This window comes from Gobio gobio, assembly GCF_949357685.1.
Source record: "Gobio gobio genome assembly, chromosome: 20".
Taxonomy (NCBI): Eukaryota; Metazoa; Chordata; class Actinopteri; order Cypriniformes; family Gobionidae; genus Gobio; species Gobio gobio.
Window position 1 is genome coordinate 47,832,569 of NC_137113.1, and position 20,668 is coordinate 47,853,236.

General features: G+C 36.9%; 2 protein-coding genes across 2 annotated transcripts in view; both read right to left on the minus strand.

Annotated features, from left to right (window-relative positions):
- Positions 1 to 15,608, minus strand: part of lmf1 (lipase maturation factor 1) — a 74,983-nt gene extending 59,375 nt beyond the window's left edge. The window contains exons 1-2 of the mRNA XM_079801690.1: positions 15,603 to 15,608; positions 8,145 to 8,293 (exon numbers count right to left, since the gene is read on the minus strand). Coding sequence (XP_079657816.1) covers positions 8,145 to 8,222 — 78 coding nt within the window. The 5' untranslated portion in view covers positions 8,223 to 8,293; positions 15,603 to 15,608. The remainder of the gene's footprint in view (positions 1 to 8,144; positions 8,294 to 15,602) is intronic.
- LOC307144230 (arf-GAP with dual PH domain-containing protein 1) overlaps positions 15,599 to 20,668 on the minus strand; it is a gene marked incomplete at its 3' end in the record, with an annotated part of 58,764 nt that continues 53,694 nt past the window's right edge. The window contains exon 8 of the mRNA XM_079846333.1: positions 15,599 to 15,613. Coding sequence (XP_079702459.1) covers positions 15,599 to 15,613 — 15 coding nt within the window. The remainder of the gene's footprint in view (positions 15,614 to 20,668) is intronic.

Here is a 20,668-nt window from a genome sequence, read left to right on the forward strand (position 1 = left end):
TTAAGCCCTGATTGTGGATATTTAAAATGTTTTCCCTTTTCAGTGTTAAATAGTCTTTAGAAATAAAAGTTTATTGATCTTTGAAAAGGTGTACCTGCATTATTATGTGAGTGTGCACACCGACGCGAAAAACGCCAGGTGTAAAAGCGTCATTTTTTTAAAAAAAATGCCTTGAGTTCGTTTTTTTATTTTGACGCGGCGCGTTAAAAACTGTCCAACCAATGAGATCAGTGCTTTTGTTCACGTGCCTGGAGCTGCTGAAGTGACAGTAAAACACGACTTGGTGGCGCTCAAGCACAAAAAGGTCTTGCCGAGCACACATTGATACGACGAAGAAGAAGATGAGCTGCTAATGCTGCTTGCCAGTTAGCAAAAAGTGTGTGAATGGTTTTGGCCATAGACATAATATATCTATGGTTTTGGCAAGCACGTAAATACGGTCTCTCTTCTTCTTCTGTGTGACAAACGAGTGTCAGAAGCGTAAATCGCTTGGGTGTGAACACTCAAGACGTGCCGAAAAATGTCACGAAAAACGCTGGCGATAAGCGTGTGCGATATTCGTCCCGGTGTGTACAGGCCTTTAAGCGTGAGTGATTTACATGTTAAGTCAATGCAAAGATGCGAATAGACATTCATTCGCGTGAATCGCGCCACAGAATGTCAATTCAAAGAATGACACAGCACGAATTGAGCATTTGACGTGTGATCGCGCCGCGTTAACCAATCAGGGACAAAACCATATGTGGATACCCGGAGCTGTACGATACATCTTCATACTTTATAGAAACAGGAATAAAAAGGATCTTGCTTGGAAGAAAGTGAGTGAGGAGGTCGGACAGTAACCAAGTACATTTACTTGAGTACTGTACTTAAGTACACTTTTTGAGTATCTGTACTTTACTTGAGTATTATTTTTTCGGGAAACTTTTACTTTAACTTCGCTACATTTGAAAGACAAATATCGTACTTTTTACTCCACTACATTTCTATCAAGGTCCTCAAAGTCGAAAGTCATTTCTGTTGCAGCTTTGAAAGTCAGTGGAAGATTTTTTTCTTCTTTAAAAGTTTTTTTTTTTGCAGACAGCCTATCAGTAATCACTCTTGTATAGGTCATGTGAAGTTTCCCAACATTTTTTGAACACTGATCAGTTTATAGCAAAATGGAAGAAGCCGGTTCCTTGGCACAGTGTGTGCATCCATGGCCATAATTAAAAAGTGTGTTTCAGTTTTCTCGAAAGATTAAAGATTAGTTTAGTTGGCATACACTTGATGCATGTCTCATAAAATGTTCAAAAATGTAAACGTCTGGGAGAAAGAGAAGAGTAAACAGTTGGGAGAACATCGGATGTGTATCAGTGTACTGGATCCGTGCATTCAGCCTTAAAGTGACAGCAGCTTTGTAAAGATCTCTGTAACTTGTATACAAGTATTGAAATGAGTTTAAGGTGGTCGTATGCTTGCATGTCGGATGGAGCATCACTGACTGGCTTAAACCACCATGATGGCATAATGTGCATTTATACAACAATGCAACAATAATAAAATAATGCATCAACAAACTTAAGTACTTTTAATACTTAAGTACTTTTAAAAACAAATACTTCTGTACTTTTACTTAAGTAAAAATCTGTTTTTAGAACTTTCAATTGTAATGGAGTAATTTTTGACTAGTAGTACTTTTACTCAAGCAATAGAGTTGTGTACTTTGTCCACCTCTGGTGAGTTGTAATAAATGCTCTTTACTCAATTTGAGTGATTTCAGGGCGATTGGGACACTTTCTACCATTGAGATGACTTGGAAAAAGTGTCCCAATCGTCCTGAATTAACCCTATTGAGACTACAAGCTAGCTAAAACCGGCAAACTGAGCTTATTCGCCATATTTTAAAACAATCCATGTCAGCCATTTCACAACGAGACGAGCCGCTGGCAGAAGCCCCTCCCATGATGCAAATTCACGTCCAGTATTAGCATTACAACTTGAGTTACGTAATAATATGACTTTTTCCAAGTAACTAGTAAAGTAACGCATTACTTTTCAAATGTACAACAAAATATCTGAGTTACTTTTTCACATTAATTTGACTGACAGCTCTCCTGTCCTCATGTTGAGAGTCAGTGCAGAGGCGTGTGTGTGTGTGTGTGTGTGTGTGTGTGAACATGATGGTTATTGTAGTTCTAGACTAAATGTGAGCATTTATTTATCAAACCTCCAATAATTAAATGTTAAATAAAACAACTATTTTTATGCGTAATCTACCTTTATATTTATTTACCAATGTCTTGCTGCTGACCTTTGATGATGAAAATTACTAGATTTTTAGTTTTTATTGGTAAAACTTTTTTCTCCTGCGTCCTATTCTCCATTATCCAGAGCTGCGCCCTCTACTGTTCATGCGGGAATCTGCTTTTTTAAGGCTTATTATTTCAATTTTGGTATGAAGAGGTCTTTACTGTTGCACAAATGTATAACTTTTTTGTTATAAAAAAAAACTAAACCAAAAACAAGCCCAGCCCAAGTGAGAAAAAGTAACGCAAAAGTAACGTAACGCATCTTAAAAAGTAACTACGTAACTCAATTAGTTACTTTTTAAGGGAGTAACGCAATATTGTAATGCATTACTTTTCAAAGTAACTTTCACTAACACTGTTCACGTCTGTTGTGAAGTGAATGTCACGAATGAGTAAACTCAAAATGCGTCCAACTACGTCGCGTCTGGTATGAACGCAATGTACGGGTATTTGTGGGAATGTCAAAGACTTCTACAGACCAGAAGAACACGGCTAATGCTTCCTACTCATCGATATAAACCACCGCAGATGAGATTCAATTCTGCAGAATCATAAGCCACAATACAGTACACCGTACACAGTGCCTGCATTCACAAAATCATTTCCAATGAGGAAAAATTGTATATGCAAAAAAAATATTTGAGGTACTTTAATAGTTAAGTGCAATCCAAAAAGTTCCCTCAGACCATAATGCAATCTGCAAAGGAATAAATAAATGCTCCATTTAATGATAAAGTTAGTTTTAGAATGACTAAACCGTAAAAATGTGAAACTCCATTCACGAGCCATTTGACTTCTGGAATGTTTTATTATTCTTTAGGAAATAATTACTGAAAAGTCAAGTGAGAGTTTTATACCAGAGAACTATTTTTCTGTTTTTATTTTTAGTCCTGACAGTTTATTATTTATTATAATGCACTTACTTAGAAGATATTTTGAGGAAAGTGTTTAGGTTCAATGGATGTCAACGGAGACCAAATCAAATGTTCATCAAATTTCTTCTTTTGTGTTGTGAAAGAAAGTCCAGCAGGTTTGGAACAACAGGAGGACGAGTAAATTATTACATTTTCATTTCTGAGTGAACTATATCTTGAAGATGATTGACATCTGGAGAATTAGGGATGCTAAGGGTGCCAAAAAACATTTCGGCTTGAAGCGGATTGTGAAAAAAAATTGCATAATTCACACATTGGTTAAATAAATAAATACTAATTTAATTAAATTAGTTTAAAATATCTCATTAATAATTTATCTAAAATAGGGCTGTCAAAAGATTAATCGCGATTAATCGCATCCAAAATAAAAGTTTGTGTTTACATAATATATGTGGGTGTTCTCTGTTAATTATTATTTGTATATAAATACACACACAAGCATGTATATATTTAAGAAAAAATATAATTTTTATATTTATATATATTATAGATTATATAAATGTATATACAGTATATACATGCAAATATTTCTTAAATATTTACATGAATGTGTTTGTATTTATATATAAATAATAATTAACAGAGAACACCCACATATATTATGTAAACACAACTTTTATTTTGGATGCGATTAATCGCGATTAATCTTTTGACAGCCCTAATCTAAAATAATTGTATTCAATTTAAAAATAATAAAATAAAATAATTGTATTGTGCGGTTTTATTTCATCATTTTATTTTTATGTAGAACATTTTTTTGATAAATTATTAATTAGATATTTTTAAAGTTAATTTAATTACATCTTTATTTTATTATTTTATTTTATTACTTTATTTTTAAATAATAATACAATTATTTTGTTATTAGCATTATTATTATAATTATTCCATTATTCCTGCTACTATTTTAATTTAACTTTAAAAAATATATTATTTTAATTTAATTTAAAATAAAATATAATAAAATAGTATGAATTAATTTCATTGTTTTGTGTGGTTTTTATTTTATTATTTAATTTTAAACTAAATTAAATTATTTTAGATAGATAGATACTGTTAAAATAATTTATTTACATCTTTATTTTATTTTAAAATAAAACATGTTTTATATTATTTTATTGTATTTATAATTTAATAAAAAAAAAAAAAAAAGTAGTTAAATTAATTTAAGAATATCTAATTATATTAAATGTAAAGGCAACTCTGGAGTAATGAGAGACTGACTGACAGGCATCAAATCTCTAATAACGTCATCCTGATCTGCTCCAGGGCTATTATCAGCCGTACGGTCCATTTATTTATTTATTAATTTATTCAGCAAACTCTTATGAATATGAACAGATGGAGGGGACGCTTGGGAAGGTTTCAACACGAGCGGTTTGAGTCCTGGTGGAATGTGTGAACTTCAGTCGCTAAGTGAAAGATTCCCGACAAACACGAAGCAACTCTCTCCTGACATCGAAAATAACTCTGCAACAGATAATAAATGTGTGTAGCCGAGGGAATGGTGCGAACCGCGAGTCCAGGCCTGGAGTCTGAGGGCTTTGGAGAGCTTTGATGTGTGCTGAAAAACCTCCCTCGCTGAGAGAAAGAAATGATGGAGAAGGACAGCTTGGCCTTGAGTAGACTTCAGAAACCGCTGGCGTTTCCTTCACTGCTTCTCGGAAGACGCTGAACAACACTTCTGGTCAAATTACAGCAAAAGAAGGAACTCTAATGAAGCTTTCAACACAACACGTCTGATTTAACTGCACTGTTAAAACACAGAGGAAGAAGAAGTCGGCCAATGAAGTGTAAACTGACCTCCACAGATGTTTCAAAGCTGAGAGGATCCAGCAAATACACAACCGGGCAAAATATTGCAATAATTACGATTGTTTTTATGTTTTTGAAAGAGTCTCTTCAGCTCACCAAGGCTTTTATTTGATTAAAAATACAGTAAAAAAAATGCAACCCTTCACAAATCATTCTCATATGAGGATAACACACATTTATGATTATTATCAGTGTTGAAAACGGATTCTTTGATGAATATAAAGTTCAAAAGAAAAGCATTTATTTGAAATATAATCTTTTGTAACATTATAAATGTCTTTACTGTCACTTTTACTGTCAATTGTAATAATAATGTTTCCGAATTTTTACTGTATTTTTGATCAAACAAATTCAGATTTGATCACAGGAATAAATTACATTTTACTGTATATTCACATAAAAACAGCAGTTTTAAATTCTATTAATATTTCAGAATTTTTACTGTATTTTTAATAAAATAAATTCAGCTTTGATCACATGAATAAATTCAATTTTAACATATATTCCCATAGAAAACAGCTGTTTTAAATTCTAATAATATTTCAGAATTTTTACTGTATTTTTGATCAAATAAATCCAGTTTTGATCACAGGAATAAATTACATTTTACTGTATATTCACATAAAAACAGCTGTTTTAAATTCTAATAATATTTCAAAATAATTTTTACTGTTTTTTAATAAAATACATTCAGTTTTGATCACAGGAATAAATTACATTTTAAAATATATTCACATAAAAACAGCTGTTTTAAATTCTAATAATATTTCAGAATTTTTACTGTATTTTTAATAAAATAAATTCAGCTTTGATCACATGAATAAATTTAATTTTAACATATATTCACATAGAAAACAGCTGTTTTAAATTCTAATAATATTTCAGAATTTCTACTGTATTTTTGATCAAATAAATCCAGTTTTGATCACAGGAATAAATTACATTTTACTGTATATTCACATAAAAACAGCTGTTTTAAATTCTAATAATATTTCAAAATAATTTTTACTGTTTTTTAATAAAATACATTCAGTTTTGATCACAGGAATAAATTACATTTAACTACATATTCACATAGAAAACAGCTGTTTTAAATTCTAATAATATTTCAAAAATTTTACTGTATTTTTAATTAAATAAATTCAGTTTTGATCACAAGAATAAATTACATTTTACATATATTCACATAGAAAACAGCTGTTTTAAATTCTAATAATATTTCAGAATTTTTTCTGTATTCTTAATCAAATAAATTCAGTTTTGATCACATGAATAAATTCAATTTTAACATATATTCACATAGAAAACAGCTGTTTTAAATTCTAATATTTCAAGATTTTTAATAAAATAAATCCAGTTTTGATCACAGAAAAAAATACATTTTACTATATATATATATATATTCACATAAAAACGGCTGTTTTAAATTCTACTAATATTTCACAATTTTTAATGTATTTTTACTAAAATAAATTCAGCTTTGATCACAGGAATAAATTACATTTTAAAATATATTCACATAAAAACAGCTGTTTTAAATTCTAATAATATTTCACAATTTTTACTGTATTTTTAATCAAATAAATTCAGCTTTAATCACAGGAATAAATTACATTTTAACATATATTCACATAGAAAACAGCTGTTTTAAATTCTAATAATATTTCAGAATTTTTTCTGTATTCTTAATAAAATAAATTCAGTTTTGATCACATGAATAAATTACATTTTAACATATATTCACATAGAAAACAGCTGTTTTAAATTCTAATATTTCAAGATTTTTAATAAAATAAATCCAGTTTTGATCACAGGAATAAATTACATTTTACTATATATATATATATATATAGTCACATAAAAACGGCTGTTTTAAATTCTAATAATATTTCACAATTTTTAATGTATTTTTCTAAAATAAATTCAGCTTTGATCACAGGAATAAATTACATTTTAAAATATATTCACATAAAAACAGCTGTTTTAAATTCTAATAATATTTCACAATTTTTACTGTATTTTTAATCAAATAAATTCAGCTTTAATCACAGGAATAAATTACATTTTAACATATATTCACATAGAAAACAGCTGTTTTAAATTCTAATAATATTTCAGAATTTTTTCTGTATTCTTAATAAAATAAATTCAGTTTTGATCACATGAATAAATTACATTTTAACATATATTCACATAGAAAACAGCTGTTTTAAATTCTAATATTTCAAGATTTTTAATAAAATAAATCCAGTTTTGATCACAGGAATAAATTACATTTTACTATATATATATATATATATTCACATAAAAACGGCTGTTTTAAATTCTAATAATATTTCACAATTTTTAATGTATTTTTACTAAAATAAATTCAGCTTTGATCACAGGAATAAATTACATTTTAAAATATATTCACATAAAAACAGCTGTTTTAAATTCTAATAATATTTCACAATTTTTACTGTATTTTTAATCAAATAAATTCAGCTTTAATCACAGGAATAAATTACATTTTACCATACATTCACATAGAAAACATCTGTTTTAAATTCTAATAATATTCCACTATTTTTACTGTATTTATGATCAAATAAATACAGCTTTGGTGAGCAGAAGAGACTTAATCTTAATTTTTGACCTGGTAAAGCCAGCAAATAAAGCTTAAATCCACTTCATATTAATGAATAGATGTCTTGCTAATGGACAAAGCCACACATCTCATCATCAACACTGGATGGAGATGAGTGATAATCATTAGCACACGATTAAAGCCAGCGTTTTCATTCCTCAATCTGTGAGGCGTGTTTTATTCCTCGTGAGTCTGAGGGGAAACGGCTGCAGGGTTTTTACAGTTGTAAGCACTTAAAGGCAATTATATTCCTGGCCTGGTTTAACCGAACGTGCAGCTCGCCTTCCCCATTCCTCCTCATTTACGGGGCTAATTGGAAAAACATTTTCATCTACAGTCCTCTGGCAGACAATAGTTATGGGCCAGTCGCACAAGCCATAAAAAACCCAGACAGAAGTCGTCTGACGGCGTTGCACTTTTTTTTTTTTTTCCATGCATGGCTGGAGGTGTGTAGGGAAATGTGAGCGTACTGACCGCACCCAGCATGATGCGCACGATGAGCCAGCGGAAGGTCCAGATGCAGATGAGGGAAGGCGGGCATCGGCGCGGCATCTGTGCCACACTCCACAGCGGGCACAGGAAGATCCCCAGAAAACCTGTTTCCAGGAGCTGGCTTTCCCAACCTGAACACACACACACACACACACACACACACACAATCACATTACACCTAGGGCCTATACCATGAAGCCGGTTTCATATAATATCGAGTCAATCGCTTCACAAACAAGAACAAATGTAGGCGGGGCTTGATTGTGTCTGTGGGGAATTGATTGGATGGTTGTGGTTTGCTATTGGCCGATCTCATGTGAGTGACAGGTGGCCCCGCCCTCATCATCAGAGGAGCTGATTCAAGATCACCTGGGGCCTATACCATGAAGCCGGTTTAGCTGGCTAGCCAGATATGTTTAAGCTTAGTTTGTGCCAATCCTGGGTTTAAGGTACCATTAAAGTGGTTTGGCTTTTAGCTGTGTTCATCTCCATAGTAACTTACGCTCCACGGCTAACCTGCTCCAGGGCAGGTTATGTTCTGGATAAGAGATCTCAAACTGAAATTGGACCAATCAGCTGTGAGAAAAGTGACACGCCTCTGATGCAATAAAGCCACTCCCCCTTTTTCTATTCCAAATTAAAGGTCACTACATAGCTAATGGCTATTAAAGACTAAAGCGTCTGGCTTTTAACAATGCTTATTTATAATAATAATAATAATTTTGAATTATTTAAAAATAATTTATGTAATTATTATACCCTTAATCAATTACACATGTATAATTTTAGTAAATCAATCATTAATATGCATTTTGTTAATATTAATATAAATAGCCTATATAAAGGTCATACAAATAAGCTTTAAATTCAATAACTAAATCTATAAAAAATTACATGTGAGCATAAATGTTCAATTCTCTCTACATATCAACTAAACTAACTTCATAACTTTTACTTGCATTGACGTATAAGATTTTTCTTAAACTTGTCCTTGACAGCTCTTTTCTTCTGTGTAAATTTGTTTAAATTCGTAATATTTTCAATCATGTATATTCTGCAGAAGAGTGAAGTGAATCTCAGTTTGACTGATCCACAGCCTGTGATTGGCTGTTCACTGCTGATGTCACAGCTAAACTCCGGATCAGAGCCTGAGTTGACAGAGAAAGCTGATGATCAGCATCATGGGACCAACAAAGCCTGAATAGATTGGTTTGGTTTTGTCAACTCGAAACTAATCCTGTAACCCTGAGTTTGTTAAACTACCATCATGGTACAGGGCCCAGATTTCTATGTCATGTTATTGCAGAAAAACAAACCCAGCATGATAATCAAATCTGACTGATTCCACATGCCGTCGTATCTCAGTTTCTCCCAAAATCCAATAAATCTGATATTCTTGCCATAAGTTTGAGAGGTTTTTTTAACATATTAAAATTGCATGTGATTGTCAGCAGATGTTTATCAGTAATGGGGTGTGTTTTATTTTGGACCGGAGAGGCGAATGTGTTCAGCGCTGAAAAGAGGGAAGACTAAAATACATAATGCAGTGGATGTTATTGAAATCAAAACTCATCGTTCATGTTCCTGGTGATCTTGAATCAGCTTCTCTTCTCTGATGATGAGGGCGGGGCCACCTGTCACTCACATGAGATCGGCCAATAGCAATCCCAATCAATTCCCCACAGACCCAATCAAGCCCCGCCCTACATTTGTTCTTGTTTGAGAAGCGATTGACTCGATATTCAGCACAATAGAGAAGAAAAGACGAGCGCTGCTGGAAAAGTGGACGAGCGCTAGTTTTCAGGTTGAGCAAGATCAGCCAAAACGCATTGAGCTCTGAACATTTCTCAAAAAATATTCTGTTAAAGTTCACACACCCTATAAAAACATTGCTAAAATAAAATAAAATATGTAATTAAATAAATATAAAAATATATATTTTATTTATTCTAATTTAATTTAAATATTGTATTGTTTATTATTGTAAATTAAAATAAATTTAACATAGATTATTAAGCAAAATAATCTGAATTCAAACAGAAAACAAGATTATTTTGTTTACTCCATTGGCAGATTATTTGGCTTATTTTAAGCAAAAACTTGAGTTATTTTCCCCCAAAACAAGACAAAAACTTTTGCTTGTCTAGTAAATGTTTCTTAATGTAAGATTCTTTAGATATTTGGACTGAAAACAAGACAAAAATACTAAGTAAGAAAAGCATTTTTTGCAGTGTAAACGTCTCCTCAGAGATGCGATGTGTTTTGCTCTGGGAAAGACGTGTCCTTTGAGCGAGTGTGTGTTTACACACACACACACAGCCTGTAGGAGGTTAGTGAGGATCGCACTGGAGAGTGTGCAGACGTCAGTGATTGGAGCGTGACCGATTTTGGAGGTGCTCACATTTATATCATGGGCGGCAGAATCGCTCCAGCACTATTTTTACACCCCTTAATCAGATTCCTAGGAACAATTATTTGGTTTGGGCCTGAATAATTCTTTGCATCTGCAGCTCCGCTGATTGGATTTGAGTCTTGGGAGAAGAACAGAAGATCCTGCATTTTTGATGCGACGCCATGTTCTCTTGGCTCTTAATTTAGTTTACTCCTAACTGGACTCAACAGGAGTTACGAGACGCTTTTTGCATGGCACTCCTATCCAAATAAAATTAAAAGTTTAACACTCACACTAAAGTTACTGTTCATAAAAATTAACATGTTTCAGATTCAGACTCAGATCAATATTATCATATTATGTGCCTATTTTACACAACCAGTGACATTTTTATTAACTCACAAATGCGATCTAAATATAGCATGAATTAAATTGAAAGTGGGACATCGACAACTAAACGGTGCACTTTAGTTTCTTAAATAATACAGACAAATAAGAGTCAAACAAGTCTTCTGTGCTCTCTAAGTCTCTTAAAAATAAATATACATATAAAAAAAGATATTCCAAAAGTGAATGTTTGTGTTTGTTAGTGGGTGGGATATATTAGGCAGCAAGTGGACATTTTGTCCTCAGAGTTGATGTGTTAGAAGCAGGAAAAATGGGCAAGCGTAAGGATTTGAGCGAGTTTGACAAGGGCCAGATTGTTTTGGGTCAGAGCATCGTGGGGAACACATGGCCCCAGGTGCATTATGGGAAGAAGGCGTGGCGGCGGAGGCAGTGATGCTTTGGGCAATGTTCTGCTGGGAAACCTCGGGTTCAGGAATGGTTTGAGGAGCACAACGATTTTGAGTCCAAATTCCCCAGATCTCAATCCAATCGAGCATCTGTGGGATGAGCTGAACAAACAAGTCCGATCCATGGAGGCTCCGCCTCGCAACTTACAGGACTTAAAGGATCTGCTGCTAACATCTTGGTGCCAGATACCACAGCACACCTTCAGGGGAATCCATGCCTCGACGGGTCAGCAAAAGGGGGACCAACACAATATTAGGACAGTGGTCATAATGTTATGCCTGATCGGTGTATATATATATATATATAATATACACCCCCTCAAAATATATATATAGGGCTGTCAAAAGATTAATCGCGATTAATCGCATCCAAAATAAAAGTTTGTGTTTACATAATATATGTGTGTGTACTCTGTTAATTATTATTTATATATAAATACACACACAAGCATGTATATATTTAAGAAAAAATGTTATTTTTATATATAAAACATTTATATTTATATATATTATAGATTATATAAATGTATATACAGTATATACATGCAAATATGTCTTAAAAATATACATGAATGTGTGTGTATTTATATATAAATAATAATTAACAGAGTACACACACATATATTATGTAAACACAATTTTTATTTTGGATGCGATTAATCTTTTGATAGCCCTAATATATATATATATATATATATATTATTATACTTTTTTTTTTTTCTCCATTATTATTGCTGCCAATCGATTCAAAAATTAAATAAATAAACGGCACTATTTTCCGTAATTAATCGCGATTAATTGCATCTAACATTAATTTTTGTAATAATTTCACACGCTTGAATGGTTTAAAAGCATTTGCATGAATAAGAGCGTGATCACATAATGTAACACTGGCCAAAGGAAAAAATAGATGCTGTGTTAATTGCGATAAATATTTTTAACGCGTTAAACTGAAAAAATGTATCTAATTCGTTAGCGCATTCATTTATATACGGTATATGTGTGTGCTATCAAATCGATTAAAGGTGCACTATGTAAGTTTTCCATCCGCTAGAGCTCGCCTGTTCAAAACAAAGGCGTAATTTGATAAAATAGCATCTCACGATTTACAAATAGTTGGAAACTAGGGCTGTCAAAAGATTAATCGCGATTAATCGCATCCAAAATACAAATTTGTGTTTACATAATATATGTGTGTGTACTGTGTATAATTATTATTTTTATGTATTATATTTATATATAAAATATTTATATATAATATAAATTATATAAATGTATATACATGCAAATATTTCTTAAATATATACATGAATGTGTTTGTATTTATATAAACATAATAATTATACAGAGTACACACACATATATTATGTAAACACAAACTTTTATTTTGGATGCGATTAATCGCGATTAATCTTTTGACAGTCCTATTGGAAACATTTGGGATATTGAAAATACTCGACTGAACACAATATATAACACTGGCCTAGTGGTGTTTGGATATTTGACTTTAATCACATCCAAAATAAAAGTTTGTGTTTACATAATATATGTGTGTGTACTGTGTATAATTATTATGTTACAAATGTTTATTTTGGATGCGATTAATCATGATGGATCGATTAGCATTTATCGATTAATAGCCTAAGCATTGCATCAATACATCCAATCATTAGTCCATATTGATGTCATGTGACGTCCCTGGTGTGGCTACTATTAAAATGGATATGATTTATGATCATCTGGGATCTGTTACAGTGGCATCACACTGTTACATGCACTTGGATTGATCCCGAAAACCAGGAACGGCTTGAAATGACAAAATCGGTGTAAAACACAAAAAGAAATATCCAAATATAAATCAAAAAACATGTTCTTGTCTTCCACTCAACAATGGGCCTAAATGAAAACCTGATTGGCCAGTTGAGCCGGTTCTTGTTTATCTGGGGGGTTTGGGATCTGCTGGGATGGAACATTTGAAGAGGCTGAGCTCAGATGTGGTTGGTGGGATGGGGTAAAAGTTCAGATGATTCAGGCCACGTCTTACCCAAAGCATTGGCTTCTGAGCCTGGATCGGTCACAACTCTAAACACTGAAGGGAATTCTGGGAGAAGAGGCTCTGGGTTACTCTAGACTTCCAGAACTTCATTAAAACCCACATCCCAGACTTCCATATCACTACTGGACATCAGAGAGAGGGGGAGGAGTTTATCAGAGGGAGAGGGAGGAGTTTATCAGAGAGAGAGGGGGAGGAGTTTATCAGAGGGAGAGGGAGGAGTTTATCAGAGAGAGGGGGAGGAGTTTATCAGAGAGAGGGGGAGGAGTTTATCAGAGAGAGGGGGAGGAGTTTATCAGAGGGAGAGGGAGGACTTTATCAGAGAGAGAGGGAGGAGTTCATCAGAGAGAAGGAGGAGTTTATCAGAGAGAGAGGGGGAGGAGTTTATCAGAGAGAGAGGGAGGAGGAGTTTATCAGAGAGAGAGGGAGGAGTTTATCAGAGAGAGAGAGGGAGGAGTTTATCAGAGAGAGAGGGGGAGGAGTTTATCAGAGAGAGAGGGAGGAGTTTATCAGAGAGAGGGGGAGGAGTTTATCAGAGAGAGAGGGAGGAGTTTATCAGAGAGAGAGGGGGGAGTTTATCAGAGAGAGAGGGGGGAGTTTATCAGAGAGAGAGGGGGAGGAGTTAATCAGAGAGAGAGGGAGGAGTTTATCAGAGAGAGAGGGAGGAGTTTATCAGAGAGAGGGAGGAGTTTATCAGAGAGAGGGAGGAGTTTATCAGAGAGAGAGAGGGAGGAGTTTATCAGAGAGAGGGGGAGGAGTTTATCAGAGAGAGAGGGGGAGGAGTTTATCAGAGAGAGAGGGGGAGGAGTTCATCAGAGAGAGAGGGAGGAGTTCATCAGAGAGAAGGAGGAGTTTATCAGAGAGAGAGGGGGAGGAGTTTATCAGAGAGAGAGGGAGGAGGAGTTTATCAGAGAGAGAGGGAGGAGTTTATCAGAGAGAGAGAGGGAGGAGTTTATCAGAGAGAGAGGGGGAGGAGTTTATCAGAGAGAGAGGGGGAGTTTATCAGAGAGAGAGGGGGAGGAGTTTATCAGAGAGAGAGGGGGAGGAGTTTATCAGAGAGAGAGGGGGAGTTTATCAGAGAGAGAGGGAGGAGGAGTTTATCAGAGAGAGAGGGGGAGGAGTTTATCAGAGAGAGAGGGGGAGGAGTTTATCAGAGAGAGAGGGGGAGTTTATCAGAGAGAGAGGGAGGAGGAGTTTATCAGAGAGAGAGGGGGAGGAGTTTATCAGAGAGAGAGGGAGGAGGAGTTTATCAGAGAGAGAGGGGGAGGAGTTCATCAGAGAGAGAGGGAGGAGTTCATCAGAGAGAGAAGGAGGAGTTTATCAGAGAGAGAGGGAGGAGTTTATCAGAGAGAGAGGGAGGAGGAGTTTATCAGAGAGAGAGGGAGGAGGAGTTTATCAGAGAGAGAGGGAGGAGTTTATCAGAGAGAGAGGGGGAGGAGTTTATCAGAGAGAGAGGGGGAGGAGTTTATCAGAGAGAGAGGGGGAGGAGTTTATCAGAGAGAGAGGGAGAGGAGTTTATCAGAGAGAGAGGGGGAGGAGTTTATCAGAGAGAGGGGGAGGAGTTTATCAGAGAGAGAGGGGGAGGAGTTTATCAGAGAGAGAGGGGGAGGAGTTTATCAGAGAGAGAGGGGGAGGAGTTTATCAGAGAGAGAGGGGGAGGAGTTTATCAGAGAGAGGGGAGGAGTTTATCAGAGAGAGAGGGAGGAGGAGTTTATCAGAGAGAGAGGGAGGAGTTTATCAGAGAGAGAGGGGGAGGAGTTTATCAGAGAGAGAGGGAGGAGTTTATCAGAGAGAGAGGGAGGAGGAGTTTATCAGAGAGAGAGGGAGGAGTTTATCAGAGGGAGAGGGAGGAGTTTATCAGAGAGAGGGGGAGGAGTTTATCAGAGAGAGAGGGGGGAGTTTATCAGAGAGAGAGGGGGAGGAGTTTATCAGAGAGAGAGGGAGGAGTTTATCAGAGAGAGAGGGAGGAGTTTATCAGAGAGAGAGGGGGGAGGAGTTTATCAGAGAGAGGGGGAGGAGTTTATCAGAGAGAGAGGGGGGAGGAGTTTATCAGAGAGAGAGGGGGAGGAGTTTATCAGAGGGAGAGGGGGAGTTTATCAGAGAGAGAGGGGGAGGAGTTTATCAGAGAGAGAGGGGGAGGAGTTTATCAGAGAGAGAGGGGGAGGAGTTTATCAGAGAGAGAGGGGGAGGAGTTTACTCACCAAACGAGTACCTGGAGAAAACAGAGATATAGGACATTCATTATCAACACAAGAAAACAGGCATGCTTTGATTAAATCATAACTCAGGAGTCTTAATTATGAGAGGGAATATTTGGTCATAATTACTTATCTTTTGTGTCATTGTTTTTTGTCATTTTCAATTTTTTTGTCGTAATTATGACTCTCATATTTCTGACTTATGTTGTTGATTTTTATGTCAATTCTGTCATAATTTCGACTCGTAATGATGTAATTTTAACTCTCAAAATTGTCATAATTACGACTTTTTATCTCATAATTATTTTGACTTTACACAATTATGAATTAGTATCTCATAATTTTAAGTCATTTTTATCATAATTATGGATTTTTATCTCAGTTCTGCCATTGTTTTTATGTCATCATTTCAATGTCTCATTACATAATGACAAAATGTTGACGATCAAAAATGACACTAAGTCATAATTATGAGTTTGTGTGTGTGAGTGTGTGAGAGTGTGTGTGTGAGTGAGTGTGCGTGTGTGAGTGCGCGTGTGTGTGAGTTTGTGTGTGTGAGTGTGTGAGAGTGTGTGTGTGAGTGAGTGTGCGTGTGTGAGTGCGCGTGTGTGTGAGTTTGTGTGTGTGAGTGTGTGAGAGTGTGTGTGTGAGTGAGTGTGCGTGTGTGAGTGCGCGTGTGTGTGAGTTTGTGTGTGTGAGTGAGTGCGCGTGTGTGTGTGTGTGTGAGTGCGCGTGTGTGTGAGTGTGTGTGAGTGCGTGCGTGTATGTGTGAGTGCGTGTGTGTGTGTGTGAGTGCGCGTGTGTGTGAGTGCGTGTGTGTGTGTGTGAGTGCGCCCGTGTGTGAGTGTGTGTGTGTGTGAGTGCGCGTGTGTGTGAGTGCGTGTGTGTGTGTGAGTGCGTGTGTGTGTGTGAGTGCGCGTGTGTGTGAGTGCGTGTGTGTGTGAGTGCGTGTGTGTGTGTGTGTGAGTGCGCGTGTGTGTGTGTGTGTGCGTGTGTGTGAGTGTGTGAGTGCGCATGTGTGTGAGTGCGTGTGTGTGTGTGATTGCGTGTGTGTGTGTGAGTGCGCATGTGTGTGTGTGAGTGCGCGTGTGTGTGTGTAAGTGCGCGTGTGTGTGCGTGTGTGTGAGTGCGCATGTGTGTGAGTGCGTGTGTGTGTGTGATTGCGTGTGTGTGTGTGTGTGTGAGTGCGCGTGTGTGTGAAATAAATCATAACTCAGGAGTCTTAATTATGAGAGTGAATATTTGGTCATAATTACTTATCTTTTGTGTCATTGTTTTTTTGTCAATTTGGATTTTTTTGTCGTAATTATGACTATCTCATATTTCTGACTTATGTTGTTGATTTTTATGTCCATTTTGTCATAATTTCGACATGATGTAATTTTAACTCTCAAAATTGTCATAATTACGACTTTTTATCTCAATTATTTTGACTTTACACAATTATGAATTAGTATCTCATAAAATTATGAGATACTAATTCATAATTGTGTAAAGTCAAAATAATTATGAGATAAAAATCCATAATAATGAAAAAAATTACTTAAAATTAAGTCATTTTTGTCATAATTATGGATTTTTATCTCAGTTCTGCCATTGTTTTTATGTCATCATTTCAACTCATTACATAATGACAAAATGTTGACGGTCAAAAATGACACTAAGTCATAATTATGAGTTTGTGTGTGTGAGTGAGTGTGTGAGAGTGTGTGAGTGCGCGTGTGTGTGTGAGTGTGTGAGTGTGTGTGTGAGAGTGTGTGAGTGTGTGTGTGTGAGTGCGCGTGTGTGTGAGTGCGTGTGTGTGTGAGAGTGTGTGTGTGAGTGTGTGAGTGTGTGTGTGAGAGTGTGTGTGTGTGTGTGTGTGTGTGTGTGTGTGTGTGTGTGTGTGTGTGTGTGTGTGTGTGTGTGTATGTGTGTGTGTGTGTGTGTGTGTGCGTGTGTGTGTGTGAGTGCGCGTGTGTGTGAGTGCGTGTGTGTGTGAGTGCGTGTGTGTGTGTGTGTGTGTGAGTGCGCGTGTGTGTGTGTGTGTGCGTGTGTGTGAGTGTGTGAGTGCGCATGTGTGTGAGTGCGTGTGTGTGTGTGATTGCGTGTGTGTGTGTGAGTGCGCATGTGTGTGTGTGAGTGCGCGTGTGTGTGTGTAAGTGCGCGTGTGTGTGCGTGTGTGTGAGTGCGCATGTGTGTGAGTGCGTGTGTGTGTGTGATTGCGTGTGTGTGTGTGTGTGTGAGTGCGCGTGTGTGTGAAATAAATCATAACTCAGGAGTCTTAATTATGAGAGTGAATATTTGGTCATAATTACTTATCTTTTGTGTCATTGTTTTTTGTCATTTTCAATTTTTTTGTCGTAATTATGACTCTCATATTTCTGACTTATGTTGTTGATTTTTATGTCAATTCTGTCATAATTTCGACTCGTAATGATGTAATTTTAACTCTCAAAATTGTCATAATTACGACTTTTTATCTCATAATTATTTTGACTTTACACAATTATGAATTAGTATCTCATAATTTTAAGTCATTTTTATCATAATTATGGATTTTTATCTCAGTTCTGCCATTGTTTTTATGTCATCATTTCAATGTCTCATTACATAATGACAAAATGTTGACGATCAAAAATGACACTAAGTCATAATTATTAGTTTGTGTGTGTGAGTGTGTGAGAGTGTGTGTGTGAGTGAGTGTGCGTGTGTGAGTGCGCGTGTGTGTGAGTTTGTGTGTGTGAGTGAGTGCGCGTGTGTGTGTGTGTGTGAGTGCGCGTGTGTGTGAGTGTGTGTGAGTGCGTGCGTGTATGTGTGAGTGCGTGTGTGTGTGTGTGAGTGCGCGTGTGTGTGAGTGCGTGTGTGTGTGTGTGAGTGCGCCCGTGTGTGAGTGTGTGTGTGTGTGTGAGTGCGCGTGTGTGTGAGTGCGTGTGTGTGTGTGAGTGCGCGTGTGTGTGAGTGCGTGTGTGTGTGAGTGCGTGTGTGTGTGTGTGTGAGTGCGCGTGTGTGTGTGTGTGTGCGTGTGTGTGAGTGTGTGAGTGCGCATGTGTGTGAGTGCGTGTGTGTGTGTGATTGCGTGTGTGTGTGTGAGTGCGCATGTGTGTGTGTGAGTGCGCGTGTGTGTGTGTAAGTGCGCGTGTGTGTGCGTGTGTGTGAGTGCGCATGTGTGTGAGTGCGTGTGTGTGTGTGATTGCGTGTGTGTGTGTGTGTGTGAGTGCGCGTGTGTGTGAAATAAATCATAACTCAGGAGTCTTAATTATGAGAGTGAATATTTGGTCATAATTACTTATCTTTTGTGTCATTGTTTTTTTGTCAATTTGGATTTTTTTGTCGTAATTATGACTATCTCATATTTCTGACTTATGTTGTTGATTTTTATGTCCATTTTGTCATAATTTCGACATGATGTAATTTTAACTCTCAAAATTGTCATAATTACGACTTTTTATCTCAATTATTTTGACTTTACACAATTATGAATTAGTATCTCATAAAATTATGAGATACTAATTCATAATTGTGTAAAGTCAAAATAATTATGAGATAAAAATCCATAATAATGAAAAAAATTACTTAAAATTAAGTCATTTTTGTCATAATTATGGATTTTTATCTCAGTTCTGCCATTGTTTTTATGTCATCATTTCAACTCATTACATAATGACAAAATGTTGACGGTCAAAAATGACACTAAGTCATAATTATGAGTTTGTGTGTGTGAGTGAGTGTGTGAGAGTGTGTGAGTGCGCGTGTGTGTGTGAGTGTGTGAGTGTGTGTGTGAGAGTGTGTGAGTGTGTGTGTGTGAGTGCGCGTGTGTGTGAGTGCGTGTGTGTGTGAGAGTGTGTGTGTGAGTGTGTGAGTGTGTGTGTGAGAGTGTGTGAGTGAGTGTGTGTGTGTGTGTGTGTGTGTGTGTGTGTGTGTGTGTGTGTGTGTGTGTGTGTGTGTGTGTGTGTGTGTATGTGTGTGTGTGTGTGTGTGTGTGTGTGTGTGTGTGTGTGTGTGTGTGTGTGTGTGTGTGTGTGTGTGTGTGTGTGTGTGTGTTAGTGTGTTAGTGTGTGAGTGTGTGTGTGAGTGTGAGTGCGTGAGTGTGTGTGTGTGTGTGAGTGCGTGAGTGGGTGCGTGAGTGTGTGTGTGAGTGCGTGAGTGAGTGAGTGAGTGAGTGAGTGAGTGAGTGAGTGCGTGAGTGTGTGAGTGCGTGAGTGAGTGTGTGAGTGTGTGTGTGTGTGTGAGTGCGTGAGTGGGTGCGTGAGTGTGTGTGTGAGTGCGTGAGTGAGTGAGTGAGTGAGTGAGTGAGTGAGTGCGTGAGTGAGTGCGTGAGTGTGTGAGTGCGTGAGTGAGTGCGTGAGTGTGTGTGTGTGTGTGTGAGTGCGTGAGTGGGTGCGTGAGTGTGTGTGTGAGTGCGTGAGTGAGTGAGTGAGTGAGTGAGTGCGTGAGTGTGTGTGTGTGTGTGTGTGTGTGAGTGAGTGTGTGAGTGTGTGAGTGTGTGTGTGTGTGTGTGTGTGTGTGTGTGTGTGTGTGTGTGTGTGAGTGCGTGAGTGCGTGAGTGAGTGTGTGAGTGTGTGAATGAGTGCGTGAGTGCGTGAGTGTGTGAGTGAGTGCGTGAGTGTGTGAGTGAGTGCGTGAGTGCGTGAGTGAGTGTGTGAGTGTGTGAGTGTGTGAGTGAGTGCGTGAGTGTGTGAGTGAGTGCGTGAGTGAGTGCGTGAGTGTGTGTGTGAGTGTGTGTGTGAGTGCGTGAGTGTGTGTGTGAGTTTGTGAGTGAGTGCGTGAGTGAGTGCGTGAGTGAGTGTGTGTATGAGTGTGTGTGTGTGTGTGTGTGTGTGTGTGTGTGTGTGTGTGTGTGTGTGTGTGTGTGAGTGCGTGAGTGCGTGCGTGAGTGAGTGTGTGAGTGTGTGAATGAGTGCGTGAGTGTGTGTGTGTGTGTGTGAGTGCGTGAGTGAGTGCGTGAGTGTGTGAGTGAGTGTGTGTGTGAGTGTGTGATAGGTAGGTTTAGGGGCAGTGTAAGGGGATAGAATATACGGTATAAAAACCATTACGCCTATGGAAAGTCCCATAAACATGAAAACCCAACATGTGTGTGTGTGTGTGTG